The sequence below is a fragment of the Mytilus californianus genome, unplaced genomic scaffold (assembly GCF_021869535.1).
Source record: "Mytilus californianus isolate M0D057914Y unplaced genomic scaffold, xbMytCali1.0.p SCAF_4, whole genome shotgun sequence".
In the NCBI taxonomy this organism is placed as follows: Eukaryota; Metazoa; Mollusca; class Bivalvia; order Mytilida; family Mytilidae; genus Mytilus; species Mytilus californianus.
In genome coordinates, this window is record NW_026262690.1 from 84244120 (window position 1) to 84260162 (window position 16043).

Genomic DNA, 16043 nt, shown 5'->3' on the forward strand with positions numbered 1-16043 from the left:
ATGATAACTTCCGGAAACACAAAGAATAAAGGAATGATATTCAAAAAACACAAAGAATAAATTAGTAAAATAATATAAATTAATTCATTTTTCAAAGGTTATGACCTTGAAATAACTAAAGGAATTTAAACAGAACTCTATCTCCAAGTTTTTAAAAATCTGGAAATTTAACTTTTTCAATGATAAAGTTAAAAAAATCAAACTGTCATAACAAAGTCATGCCAAGTTCATATGAAAAATTTAAATTTGATTTTGATATTTGAACCTTATCTCATCACTAGAAATAGGGAGCAAACATGACTATTGTCTTAATTTTGTATAAGTGACCATTCATTTGAAATTGACACGTAGATGCTAATCAGCAAGACATGATCGACAATTAAATGACAATATGACTGAAATTATTAGTTGATTCCTAAAAAATGGCCATCAGCATAAGATCTACTTAAAAATTGAATGACCTAAAATATCCAATGTGTAATGGAGTAGACTGAGGCAGACAAACGAATTTGTAAGTTATGCCGCAACGCCGTAGAGGATGAAGTACCCTTTCTTTCCAAATGTCCATTTTATGAAAAGCGTTTAAATCCAGAAATAAAATAAATTTTAATAGCTTGAATGATTAAAACAAATTCGTCTGGTTGCAGAACTATTGAAATCAAACCAAAAACTGATAGATAATCTATTAAAAAAATTTGTAAGAATAATTCAGAGATTCATGACTGATTTGGTCTTAGGTTACCGTGTGTTCCTCACAAAAAGTTTTAAATTTTGAAGATCATTTCATTTTCTTATGTTTTTATTTTCTACATTCTATTTGTATGAAACCTTGTTTTATAACAATATAACCATTTTTTTTGTTATTTTTATTTAGTTCAAAATATTGTATATCGTTTTTTGTAATAAATATTGTTCTGCTCAGTAATTGCCGCGATTGGCATAATAAAGTGTCTTTTGTCTTGTATCTTAAAGCTGAGTCCACAAACGTAACGTCTTCAAATTACTTCAATCATTTACGACGTCGGCTTTTTTTCCCAGAAAACAAACGCGTAACAAAAAAACTGGACACTTAGTTTATCACAAAGCTTTAAACATAAACCTTCAACATATTTCTTTTTTTTTAACAACAAAGTGCAGCATATGCACATTCTGGAAATATAAATAAATATATGCTAAGAGCAGTGTAATGGAAATAATAAGCGACTATGTCGTGGACCCTATTCAGAAAATAGCGTTAAAACGTCATTTCTTTAAATTGTAACATAATAGCTGGACATTAAAAAAATTCTGGTGTTCAGCCTGGACTATCGAATCATTCATATTTTGCAGATTTTTTTAACCCTCTTGTAATGCACATTTGGAACATCAAGTTATTTTGAAATAAAAAAATAGCAATGAAATATTTTTTCTTACCGATTCTTCCATTTCGAATATTAATCCTTCCAAATTACTACTTCTTACACATAACGAACTACATTCCAAACTCATCCAGCATGGCCGTTTTTTTATTTTTATGCGGTGAATTTCGAATGACGTCATAGTCCGAATCTGAAAAATTCTATTATACGAAAATGCGGGAAAATATGTTGAATTTGTATAAATTTTAGGCCTAAAACTCTATTTTATGCCTATTTAATGTTACAAGTTTCACATATTTTTGCCGTTTTCTCTATGTTCGTTTCATACTTTATAGATTTAATTTTGATAACCTTATTAGAAATGTGGATTTTAATGGCTAGCATTCATCATTTTATCATAAAAAAAACTTCCTATTTAAAAGATATTTTAAACACGGTTGTATAAAACTACTTTTAAAAGCGCCTTTTACAGTTGCCTTCAACTTTGTGCACGCCGTCTAAAGATTTTTTAAACCCTGCTTATTTTGTTCACCGGTCAAGTCAACCCTTATGTTTTATGATGTTGATTTTCAACTGTATATGATAGAAATATTATTAAAAACTTTTTAAAAAAAGATTACAAGATAAAAACAGACGGTAAGATGTGACATTCAAAAAACAAAAGTCGAGATAAAGTGACAACGGTCAATTAAAAAACACAAACGACGACAAAAAGACATGCAAACGAGTTCACGAAACACTACATACAAAACTAAAGGCTAAGGAAAAACGAACCCCATCAAAAACTAGGGTTTTTTCCAGTGCTCCAAAATGGTAAGCAAATCCTTCTCAACAATTATGTGGAACCAGTCCTGTTCATCATGGTAAGTACAAATTCAATAACGCGTCTCACTCGCGGTCATGTCACAATTAAGATAAGAGGACGGGGTTGTAGTAACGATCGACAATTTAAACATGTCCGTGGTCATCTGTGACACAAATATCCAATAACGATCAAACAACACTTGATGTGGGTCTCATTGGGGTCTAAGCGTGATGCGGGATTGGCCAATTTTTTGTAAGCGAGACACGTGAAAGTCAAATTATTTCGCGTGAAAACAGGAAACAAAGTCGGGCGGGACACGTAAAATTACAAGCGCTATCATTACAATGATAAGCGGGATACGGGATTCTGACAAAACAATAAGCAAAATCCGGGATCAGACCCCCCCCCTTCCCCCTTAAAGATGTTGTATGATTGCCAATAAGACAGAAAACTCTCCATCAGAGACCAAATGACGTAGAAGTAGAAGTAAAACTTAAGCAGCTATAGGTCACCGTACCGCCTTCAATAATGAGCAAAACCCATACCGCATAGCAAGCTATAAAGGCCCCGATGATATACAGTAACAAATTACAGGCCCCCGACATGGAACAGGCACATACAGAATGTGGCGTGGTTAAACATGTTAGCAGACGCCGAATATAGTGCGGGACGTGAAGTAAAAAATCTCTAACGCAATCGTTTTCATGCGTCTAATTTTGAAGGAGGGCAGTTGCAAGTTTTGAGTTACAATCAGTAATCATTATCATAATATAAAAGATAACCCTTGTATTTAAACCTAACAGCTTTCATCTGAAGTTTGTTTATTATTCTATTTGCATTTGATTCACTAGCAAAATGCCATGAAAGTGGCCTAAAATTACAGTTTGAAAATGTGTCGGGAAATTAGTTTACTTGTTAGTTTTAATAAACCATCCCTTTTATATCTATATGATCATCGCTAACACGATTGAACAATACACAATTTAGGGAGGCACACATGATATATCGGTGTACCAAATACAAGTCTGGTCTTTACTTCACTAAAATAGTCTGTCTCCCTATTACTTTAAGTTATAGAATGCTTACAAAAAAAATGCCCCTATTTGAAAATTCAATTTCAAAAGAAAAAAAGTTTCTTCTAGCTTATTTTTTAAAATTAAAATGCAGTTTTGTATTTCTATTTATTTGTAACAATTAAATGCATTGTCTGGTTGGCCGGTTTCCAGGCGAATTTTTGAAACAGTTAAACAAAACTAAAAACTGAATGTTTCTCGACAGTGAAGACTATATATTTTCTTGGTTTGAAAATAAATAGCAAAACTAGCATAAAGTTTTTTTTAACCTCGAACAGATTACTTTTCAATGCAACCAGAAGACACAGAGCAAGGTGGGAGTTATCTCACAAACGCAAATTTTAACACTAAAAAAATAAAATCACAAAATGAAATCTTGCCTTTACATTATAACCCTCTAATAAACAAGATATATAGATATACAATAATTTAAAAATGATTTCCTTACATTTTCATATCAAAATTAAAATGTAAAGTGAATATACAAACACGTATATATGAATATCAATCATTACAATAATAAAAGTGGTTTAGAGATTTCTGATTGCCGAGCACTTCCTTTTCCCATCGACCGCCATCGAGTGTACCTGGTAGCTGACTTAAATATCTCTTTTTCTGGGATTTTAATTCTCTAAATAAACATTTTTGCTATGACTTTAAACAATTAAATAAATTTTTTAAATTAACACATGAGAATAAGTCCTCTGATTGTTGCTAATAAAGAAATTTTACCATTTCACAGTTCCGACATGCCTCATGTTGAAACCACGTGGGTTTACGGTTATCCTTGTAATACAATAATTTTCATTGCTCTTTGGGTTTTTCCACTTGTTAGGGCTGTTCACAATTACCCCTACCATATACCTCCACGAAAAATCATGGCCTCTGTAACAATAATTTACATTGCACTTTAGGTACATCCACTATGACTGAGTACGAGGTCTGTAATAATATTACCCCATCAAACAATCTCCCTAGAATTGTTTTTTACCCTAGTAACAAAATAATTTACATGGTCCTTTAAAACCATGTGTCAGTTTTATTACTCTTTATCAAAGAACCCCAAAAATTATAAAGTACAATATACCATTACGAGTACAAGATGTGTCAATACACCTTATCGCAATTTAATCCAGTACGAGAAAAACAGTCACATAGACAACTTCCTGTTTCGTTCAAGTAACGTAATAAAAAAGGTCATCAGTAACGAGCTGAAGGTGGAAAACATGTAGAAAGTGAACATTTTGAAATTTGTATAGTTTATGTCATGATCCAATTTTTTAAACACAAATTAAAGTAAGAAAAATGCTTTGTTTGAAGTGTGTACAATGGTTTATTTAAACCTGGGAACAATATATCTAACGGGAAATGAATCTGAAACGCTTTTCAGTATAAAATTGATAAAATCTCGGACTTCCCGAGAATTACGGATCTTGGTAGCGTCTGACTGAAAAAATATCAGAACTGTTCAACAAATAAACCACATAACTTTAATTGTAAATAAATACAAGTTTTATCATTTAGTAGATATATTTTGTCATATAAAATTACCAAAATAAGTTTGATTTATTTGATGTGAAGTGTTTTATAATAGTTTGGGAATTTGTAAATCATCGCGGCAATGGCTGCCATTTTTTTATTACCTGGTTTGCATTCTGCACAATTCTGTGATGAAATGCTTGCGATTTTAACAAATTTGAAGTGACAGAATACAAGTTTGATACACTAGCATCACTATGAAACTAGTTTGAATGACATTTTATTGATAATATCAGAAATTATTAGAATAATAGCGAGTCCGTTTTTAACACATGTCCGTTTCTGTATCGTATCTTTATTAACTATGGCACGACGATAAAATCGACTACAATCAGGTAGTGTCAAGTCCCGTCAATATATATGTTCCTGTTTATGCCTAAAAAAAAAATCTGTGTTTCCGGTAACATCATTTTGTTAAATAGGGTCAGTAGGTCGGATTTTTTTTTTTTTTTTTTTTTTTTTGACATTGTAAACGAAATCCGGTTATCATGGTTTTTCCAAGTCCGTGTCCGTAATTAGTTTCAAATACCGGAAGTGCGGCCATTTGCAATGTTTTTGAAGCACCTGCTGTGCAAATTTCTTGGATTTTAACCTATTTGGAATACCTTTTGACATAAATAAAATGTTTTACTGGCTTTCTGTGCAGTTAGATAAATAATTATGTCGATTAACAGAAGCCTGTGTCAAAAACAGGGTCGGTTGATACCAATTTTTTTTTTTTTTTTTGAAGATCCAATAAAAAAATTAGGGTCTGGGCTAAAAAAACAGGGTCGGTCGGGTTACCGGAAACACAGATTTTTTTTTTCTCGTCCTTAAACATAACTCTTTGAAAATTTTAATGCACAGTACATAAACAGGGCCCCAGATAGCTTCAACTGGTTTGAAAGAGTTGTGTAATTTTAGAACTTTTCCTGAATGGAATAAATAGCAATAAGGTGTATTGATTATTGTGCATCTGTATCTATAATTTAATACCTGATGGAAAGATAACAATTGTGATCCGAGTATTGCACCAGCATTTGGTACTAAGGATATCTTGTACAATCATTTTACTGCTTTGTTTAAAATGACTTAACATTTATTTTTATCCAATATGGATGTGGGGTCCCAACCTGTACAGTTGATAATTAATAACCAATTTCGAGCATGTCTCTTGATAAAACTGAAACTAATTCCATGGTCTAACTGTATTTTCTTATTCATTTAATTGTAGGTCTCTGGTGGTTCATTATGCAGATTTTTGTAAAGACCCTCACGGGCAAGACCATCACACTTGAGGTAAATATAACAAAGCAAATAGGCCTTCACACATTTTGGTTAAGAAAATACCAATTCATGTACAATCAACTTTAACCTTTCTCAAAATTAAAATGGCTGTGTGTACGCCACAAAATGTATTTGGGCCAATCACTTGAATGAGATATTATATCTCAAATTAGTTACATTTTTACAGTGCTAAAAAGCCTTAATTTGGATGTCAGCAAAAATATTGGAAATTACATTTGTTTATATCATAACAAGCAACTTATTTATGGCAATTCCAGAAAATGAATGTTTCTTTGGTTGGTCTATCTTAAAACCTTTGCCCATGGGATCAATCTGGAAAACAATTTGTGTTTCAGAAAGAAAGAAAAAAATTCAAACCTTTCTGAAACACATTTCATTTGTTGGTTGAACTTGTTTGCTTGAGCAGTGATGACAACACTTAGGACACCTAACGAAGCTGATGATTATAACTTAAGCGTTACCATGTCTGAGCTTAAGTATAACTAAGAACTTCCTGAAATCAGTATGAGCAACACTTTTATAGCCAAGGAAGTAAGCTTTTACCATATTCCAGAGTGAAGATAAAATGGAAGTTAAATTAATTGCCTTTAGTTGCCCTTTATCTTTGTTTTTATGCCCTCGCTGTTACTGGAGGGGGCATTAAGAGTTGCCCATGTATGTACGTCCTGAAATTGGTTTCCGTTCTCTAACTTTAGTTTGCCTCAACCAAATGTTATGAAACTCAGTTCAAGTTCGAATTTGGGTGGCAATACTTTTACTGTTTTTGAGTTATGTCCCTTTATAATGTTATATGCAAGCAGAGGCATCATCTGTGTCCAATGGACACATTCTCCATTTATTTTTTTTAACAGTCCTTTATGTAGTTGATTTCAATATCTCGTACATTTCTTCATAGTAACTTGGGTGTCTGAAATTCTGTAATATACTAAGATGATGTTAGATCATGTTCTGTTTCACTCGCTTACCAAGAAAGGGAAATAATTTTACATCCAGTTTGAAACAGTTTATAAATTTCACTCTCTACTGATTTACTAACTTAAACAAGAATGGAAAAAGTTAAGGATAAACAGTAATTAGACAGCAGATAATCACCAGATGGATTTTTAATAGAACTTGTCGTCATCATGTTACAAGTTTTCAAACATTATCTTGCTTATATGTCATAAATCAACCTTGAAGATGTAAAGATTCATGGTTCTATAGGTAGAAGTAGAACTGTCCCGACTATTTGATGCTATGATGACAATACTTAGGACACCTAACGAAGCTGATGATTACAAATTAAGCGTTACCATGTCTGAGCATCAGTACAATATCATTTTATTAAAATTTTTGTGAATTTTGGCTGTATATGGACAAAAGCACCTACATGTATGAAAATGGAATAACTGGAGAGATTACAAATACATTTACTTGCTAAGCTAAATAATAGATATTGTTCTGATTTTATATAGAACAAATCTTGAGCTGTGCACCTGAACGAAAACTCGTACAAGCCCAATTGACAAACTCCTGTAAAACATTATTTAAATTTCATCACTGATAAATTAAGCTTATTAATTGGCTTTCAATCTTTTTATGGCTACAAATATTTTCTTGACCGAATTATGCTGTGCATTATCAGTATAACCCCCAAAAAATGTATCTACACTGTATCATTCACTGTATATCATGAGAAAGGTCATTCAGTCTATGGTAGATTAAAAAATGACGGAACTCAATAATCCAAGGTTACTGATTAACTGAATTAGCAAATAAGGGTCACACTGACCTCTGTATTCTGCAAATTATAAAAAAAGTTTTATTCTTGTAATTTATGGAATTGTAGGTAGGCTACCTGGTTTAAATTGCCAGAAGTTTGAGCATCTATTGTTTTTTCCCTCTATAAGCTGCAGTCTTCATGCTTAACTGCAGGCTCAGCAGCCCAGGCTTGTAAAATTGCTTTCGGGCCTGTAAAATCATCTCTACAGGCCATCAGAATATAACTAAAACTTTCACGAAATTGACCTCCGGGCCTGTAGATAAAAGTTCATCGTGAAGACTTTTAAGCTGTATATGATATGCTATGATGACAATACTTAGGACACCTAACGAAGCTAAGCTGATGATTATAAATCTAAGCGTTACCATGTCTGAGCATTGATACAACTGTTGGGCATGAGAAAAGGATAATTAGGGAACTGGAGTTGCTTTGTTGCAGAAATAAGTGTTGAACTGCGTGTATCATTGTTTGATACACTGTAAATGGGAAATTTTGCAAAGACATTGATTAAAATTTAAGATTGGACAAATTAAGATGTGGGGAGTTCATAAATAAAACAGCAACCTAAGAAACAAACAAAAACGAAGGTATTGTTGTTTGTTGGGAACCAATTTTTTCATACATTTCTTGGTTTAATAAAACAGAGAAATGTAATGCCAAAGAAAAGAACTTTAGTACAGAAAACAGGTGTCTTCTGAATCTTGAGCTTATTGCTAGAATTTCACATGGATGAAATAAAAAAAATACTCTGTATAATTATTTACTCAGTTATCAGGTTATACATATATAGATATGCAATGATGACAACACTTAGGACACCTAACGAAGCTGATGATTATAAACTAAGCGTTACCATGTCTGAGCATTGCAGTTATATAACTGATATGCTTATAAAAAATGATATTTACAAATATCCTATTTGATTAAAAATAGCTCTTATAAAGCTGTTACCAGACAACAAGCATTTTGTAATGATTTTCAAATTATAAGAACTTTCCAAAAGTGTTGTAAAAATTATTGTAATGAATTTTACAGGTCGAACCCAGTGATACTATAGAGAATGTCAAGGCTAAAATTCAAGACAAAGAAGGTAAATGTTCTGAAGTGAAAAAATTAGTGTTATAACTTTACTTTTATGTTCAATTTTAACATGTTGTATGATGACTGCTGTAAGTTGACTTCTGTTGGTACTTAAGAAAAGAAATAACTACATGAACTAAGTAAAATAATTTTAAAATTAGCTGCTATTTTATTTTTTGGTTGACAATTCATAATATATCTGAGTTTGTCCTCGTAAGAAGTCGTAAGCTGTATAAAGTAGTTATTTTCCTGTAGTATATGTATATGCAATGATGACAACACTTAGGACACCTAACGAAGCTGATGATTATAAATCAAGCGTTACCATGTCTGAGCATCGATATACAACTGATTGGCATCTGAAAATGAAAACTACGAAAAAGCCTATTTGATAAAAACTATTATAAAAGATACCAACCAAGAAGCATTGTAATGATTTCCAATTTACAGCAACTTCCAAAAATCCTGATATGTAAGAGAACAGATGAAATCTGACCTATCATTACCAGCCAAGTAGCTGTGAGCAATGCATACATGTTGTATCTTTACAGATTTTAACATTACTTGAATATGCTCCAGTAGGTGCTAATTCTAAAGTGCTTTAACTTTCTTTCTCTGGTACTCTTCCAAACTAACATATATTGTTCCTTGTAATTAAAGTAAATAATTTCTGGTGTAATTACAGGTATCCCCCCAGATCAGCAAAGATTGATCTTCGCTGGCAAGCAGTTGGAGGATGGAAGAACCCTCTCTGATTACAACATTCAGAAGGAATCTACCCTCCATCTTGTATTACGTCTGAGGGGTGGGGCCAAGAAACGTAAGAAGAAGAATTACACCACACCAAAAAAGAACAAACACAAGAAGAAGAAGGTTAAATTGGCTGTCCTTAAATACTACAAGGTAGGTTTTCTCAACATCATGAACTGTCCAGAAAAAATAAAGAATGTTACAAGAGTAGATCTGGTCTTCCGTGTTATCCCACATTGCTTGAATGGATGGGTTTGCTGAAGTATATCTTCCATCCTTTATGTTTATGATCTAAGAAATGGGCGTAATCATGATGTTAGATACATTTGATCACATAATGATTTTCAGTTTACTTTTTTAAACTATTAACATCAAAACAATGAAACTGGTACTAGATCATTTATGAAAAGATGCCATGATGACATTTTATAGAACATGAAGGCAGTGATTATAAACAGCTTACCAAAAGTCTGAGCATTTATTTTCTTGATGAAGAAAAATTTCATAAAGCAACCATATATCCACAAGGTTTAGAAATCTTTTGTGATGCTAGTATAATTTTTTCACAACCAATAATCAACTTCATAGATAAGGTAGAAATAAAGACATTTTCTGGTTACTGTCCTCAAATTTGTATTGCCAGTCATAAAATAATATCTGGTTTATTTTGGACTGCCCATTACGCAACATTCAGTTCATTTGTTTTTATGTGTGTGTGTACAATAGTTCACATTTTTGTTAAGGGGCCAGGTGAAGCAGCCTCCGGGTGTGGGATTTTCTCGCTGTGTTGACGACCCATTGGTGGCCTTTGGCTGTTTTCTGCTCTTTGGTTGGGTTGTTTCTTTGACACATTCCCCATTTCCATTCTCAATTTTAATAGTTGATGAAACAAATAATTATCTTAAATGGTAATAGATTTGGAAAGACGAATTTCAAATGGAATCTAGATTTTTATTACATTTATTTTACCCGAATAAGCTGCTTCAGATCAAATAAAAAAGTTCAGGAAAGAAATTATCTTACAGACCAACATTTCCCATGTATATTGCACATCAGTCTCTTTATCAGAGGCAAGCATTAAATTCAAAAGTTACATATAAAATGTAGCTAACATATGCTTCTTATCTTTACCAGCATTAACTAGGTAGCAAACAGGCTTACAGCTTACTTATAGAAACTCAGTTTTCTCCCGCAAGAAATTATGAAATAACATTCTAGCACGATCGACACTTACAATCCTATGAAATTACCAAAAAAGAAGCATTCAATTCTATATAATTACATTTATATGCTACAGGGGCAGTACAGCCATGAAATAAAATGTTATATCAAGCTTTTCATTTGTTTTCTTTTGCATTGTTATGACATTGTCATGGGAGGCACATACAGTCATAAATGTTGCACTTTATTCTAAGAATAAATTCTAATGTTGAAATGCCTTGCTATTGTTGTCAGCTTATCAAAAGTAAGGATTCTTATGACACATACATGTAAAGTAATTAAGACTATATTACAGCAAGAATGCTTATCATTAAACACTTAGTATAACCAAATGAAACTTGTAGAAATAGGAATGCCATGATGACATTTTATTATAGATGAAGGCAGTGATTATAAACAGCTTACCAAAAGTCTGAGCATTTATCTTATTGTTGATGAAAGTTTCATAAAGCAACCATATGAGAGTCGGGATGGGGGTCCTTCATTTCTTCATTTCTGTGTTCTTTAACTTTTTATGGCATTTTCCTCTATTCTTTATATTTTTTGCCCTTTATTCTTTATCTTTTAGCACCCCATTATTCTCTATTATGTAAACCCCATCCAGAGCCTCACATATGTTCACATGATATCCAATTATCATGTAAATCTTGTAAAAAAAAAAATAATGGACTCTCATTTACTGTTTCAAATTTGGTATAGACAATCATAAAATCATCAAAATTTCCTATCCATTTTAAACCCTGTGAATACATTATAAAAAATCAAACTTTATACTTGGCATGATGCATGAAAACTTGTAAAATTTACTTCTATGGATCTGCAGGTAACAGTTTGAATTCTCTGCTCTGTTTGATGCTATGATGACAAAACTTAGGACACCTAACGAAGCTGATGATTATAATCTAAGCGTTACCATGTCTGAGCATCAGAATGGCATCATTTATTTAAAATATTGTGAATTTTGGTGAATTAAGGCCACAAGTATTCAGGAAATAAGAGTAGCAATATGAATTTCCAACCACTACCTATTGGAAGATTAAATCTGTTTTCTCTCTCTCTTTCTACCACCCCCACCCCCTTTCTAATTTTCGAATAGCATTGATGTATCCATCAGGATAATTCAAATTAGTTAATTTTTTTAAATAAAATTTGACAGTGTAGCAGTATCTAATAGCATTGGGATGAACTCTGATTACTATAAAATTACTGTTCTTATGCAAATTAAGTAGAAGCATTTAAATTATTAAAATATGATACATTTGTCATTTATCTGTGATATGAAGTAATTTATGGTTGTAATCTAACAACTACTTTATAGAGAGGATTGATCACATCATTGTTTTCAATTGACCTTTTTATACTATTAATTGACAACAAGAACTTTTAACTTAACTGAATGAAACAGGTACAAGGTCATTTATGAAGAATGCCATGATGACATTTTATAAAAAAAAATGAAGGCAGTGATTATAAACAGCTTACCAAAAGTCTGAGCATTTATCTTTTTGTTGAAGAACATTTCTTAAAGCAACCATATATTCACAAGATATACAATAACTATGTCTGACTATGTCCACATCATTTTGAGTATTAAACCCCAAAAAATCAATTTAATGGTTACCAGTCAGTCTCAAATTTTAAATTGCCAATCATTTAATCTCATGTCTTTTTTTGGACCCTCCATCTATTATCTTCAAGCACATTATAGTTGATAAAACACGAATAATAATCAATGGAAATACATTCAGAAAGATGAATTTTAAATGGAATCTATTAAATTTCAATTACATTTTATATGTACATATAACTTCTGGTTCATCTAAAAAAAAAAAAAAAATTAATCTGGCCAACCATTTGTTTTATGTACATTGTATCATTAGCCTGTGCCTGTTAACATTTATTACACAGCAAACTACCTTATAGTAACCTAAATCAGTTTTCCTCCCATACAAATTTCAAATAGCTTCCTAGCAAAAGGAAATCAAATTTACAAATTCTTTAAAGAAATCATTGCAATAGGATAGGGGTTATTTTAATACAGTATTGGGTTCCTTCTAATGAGAGTACATTGTTTTCTATCAAACAATGAATGAAAACTTCAAAAATTAATTTCAATAGAAGATAAAGGGATCTACAGATGACAGTCGATTAATCTGCTCTTGTTTGTTGCTATGATGACAAAACTTAGGACACCTAACGAAGCTGATGATTAAAAACTAAGCGTTACCATGTCTGAGCATCAGCAAAGTATAAAATGACTAAAAAGCTTGTGAATTTGTTGCATATAGACTGGAGTTTTTAAGAAATAGAGTAGCAATATGAATTCCCAATCAACACTTCCCATGTATTAGAATTCAAAAGTTATATAATCTTTGCATGTGCTGCCATGTAAACATCTATAAGACAGTAAACAAAAAGCAATTCCTTACTGAATAGAAATTTGATAAATTTTCTCCCTCAAAAATTTCATAAAACATCATAGCAAATTAAAAGCTTCAGGTTAATTTAAATTAACCCCCAAAAAATATGATATGATAGGTAATTGATAACAGCATTGGTATCCTAATGAGAATAATTGTGATCCTCAAGCATGAATATATTATGAACAATCAAACAGTAATTTGAATGATTTGCTCTGTTTGATGCTATGATGACAAAACTTAGGACACCTAACGAAGCTGATGATTATAATCTAAGCGTTACCATGTCTGAGCATCAGCATCATATCAATTACCTAAAATAGTGAGAATTTTGGTGTATTAGATTGAAGTATTTAGGAAATAGAGTAGCAATTTATAAGTTTCCAACCAACCCTACCATTATATTTTAGGTTAATAGGATTGACAGCTTTTCTTTTAGTTTCTTTTATTAAATTCTCTTGAAATAAGCTTCTTAATAATCTATATTAAGTTTTTATTACTACTTTTTGAAGGGTGTTGCTGTAAACTTGTTATATGTAAAATGAAAAAAAAATCTGTTTATTGATCAATAAATTTGAAATAAATTGCTCCAATAACATTGTAATTAATGTGAGCTTAAGATTACTGAAATTATTAGAAAATGCTTGGATGACCATGATTGGGATGAGGCAAATGATTAAAACAATGCTTGCCAAAAGTTTGAGCATTTTATTTTAATATATAATATGGTAAATGAATACAAGTTCATTTTAAGACTTATTGTAGGCTTTAAAAATGCTTCACATCAAGCAATCAATGCTTTAACATATCTGGGCTTACAAACAAGTGAGGAAAAACTGAATTCTTAAGAATTTATGCAAAGTATTTTAGTCCCAAACTAGGTCAACAGGAACAAAAAATACTTTTTTTCAAACAATCAGTTGTAAAATATAACAAAAAGAAATTTTTTATTTCTTAGTCCTTCAAAAATATGGTAAAGTTTCAAGTATAAGAATAACAAATTACCTGCAGGCTTTTGCTGTAACATATATGTTGATTTATGATTATTGAAAGAAAAATGCTTTGATGACCATTATTAGGATGAAGCAAATGATTAAAAAAGCTTACCAAAAGTCTGAGCATTTGATTTCAAAATATGATGATGAGGATGAGTGTATTTAGACGGTAGACATTGTAGGATTCACACATATATATTTACTTGCAAATTTACGGTGGTAATCATATAAAAAATAAGATGAGATAGTAAAAAGAAAATATTAAGTATGAATCAACAATATCTGTGAATTTCAAACTAGAAAATATTACGGTCCATTTATTGAGCTAATGAAATGATGTTACCAGTTTTGTGTTGAATATATTTATTTCTTAAGTTCATTGGAAACAGTGGTATGTGTAAATTCTGGCATGATTCATGCAATTCTAATTATAAATTTGTCTAAAATTAGGAAGAGGGCATATGATCATGTATTGGTATGGTTAAACTTTATTTCAATGAATACTACAGATTACTCTGAAACAATTAAATTGTAGACTGAAACATTTTTGGGTAAAGATTGCATGAAATGCAATTAGAAAACCCTATGGTACTGACTTGATATCTATATCTTCCAAGGTTTATCACTACTTTTGATATACAAAAAAATATAGTGCATTGATCATAACATTCTATACATCCTATCCATGAACATTTCCAGAAATTTATCAATGAAATATATGATCAGATATTAATGTTACAAAATGATGTTATACTTAGGATGAAAATTACATAACTTGTGCAAGGGGCTGAAACTTAATAACTCTAAATATATCGATGATGTCATGGTTAAAGTAATCTTTAAAATTGGAATTATCTTCCTTTGTTCTTAATTGTAGTTGATGCTTTATACAATGCAATGTTTAATTTGACTTCCCACTGATAAATTAAAGCAATCTTTACCCTTCAGTGCTTACAAGCACTTTGATTAATGTTTGTTGTAGATCTTGATAGTATTGATCATGTTTGCATTATTTATTTTTTTCAGGTTGACGAGAACGGTAAAATCACCAGACTGAGACGTGAATGCCCCAATGAGGAATGTGGTGCTGGTGTGTTCATGGCTAACCATTTTGACAGACAATACTGTGGAAAATGTTGTCTTACATATGTTTTCAACAAACCAGAGGCAACAAAAAAATAAATACACAATAAATTATTGAAGAGAAAAATTGAAGTGTTTGTTTATTCCAGTAAAAACTGCTTGCTTTTCCAATAACTCAAATAGTTATTAGTGCCCTGTTAATTAATTGCTGAACATCTATAGTAATCTGCTTGTCCATCTGTCTGCCAAAAATGGTTTGCTCTTTTAAGTTTGAAACCTCTAAGACATTAGTGATGAAATTTGTATTTACAAAAATAGGATGTGGTATGATTACCAATGAGACAACTATCCACCAAAGTTCAAATGAATTGGATTTAAGAAATTATAGGCAACTGTATGGCCTTCTACAATGTGAAAACCCCATACTGTGTAGTTGGCTTTAAAAGGCCCTGAATATGAAACTATTCAATTGAGAAAACTAACGGCCTAATTTATAACAAAACAATTTAAGAAAAACAAATATGACAGACATGTTTATTCACAGTTAAAAGAAGGTGTCACTTCAAAGAAGTAAACAAATACACTTCATCATGGTCACAAAACTTTGTTCATCTTACCCACCCATGTGCATATATGTACAAAAATCGTTTTGTTCTTGTACCCTTAACCC

At 31.5% G+C, this 16043-nt stretch overlaps 1 protein-coding gene across 1 annotated transcript; it reads left to right on the forward strand.

Moving 5' to 3' along the window:
• The first annotated feature begins 3789 nt into the window (after positions 1-3789).
• LOC127738767 (ubiquitin-40S ribosomal protein S27a) lies at positions 3790-15500 on the forward strand. The gene is made up of 5 exons (XM_052250136.1): positions 3790-3826; positions 5989-6053; positions 8860-8914; positions 9590-9807; positions 15317-15500. The coding sequence occupies exons 2-5, from the start codon at positions 6006-6008 to the stop codon at positions 15470-15472; spliced, it is 477 nt and encodes a 158-aa protein (XP_052106096.1). The 5' UTR covers positions 3790-3826; positions 5989-6005; the 3' UTR covers positions 15473-15500.
• The last annotated feature ends 543 nt before the right edge of the window (positions 15501-16043 follow it).

What these genes read in the sequence shown, in the direction of transcription:
- LOC127738767 (XM_052250136.1), top strand. Translation starts at nt 6,006, where the DNA reads ATGCAGATTTTTGTAAAGACCCTCACGGGCAAGACCATCACACTTGAG. An exon ending in TAAAATTCAAGACAAAGAAG is followed by an intron (nt 8,915 to 9,589) that starts GTAAATGTTCTG and finishes GTGTAATTACAG; the next exon opens with GTATCCCCCCAGATCAGCAA. An exon ending in CTGTCCTTAAATACTACAAG is followed by an intron (nt 9,808 to 15,316) that starts GTAGGTTTTCTC and finishes TATTTTTTTCAG; the next exon opens with GTTGACGAGAACGGTAAAAT.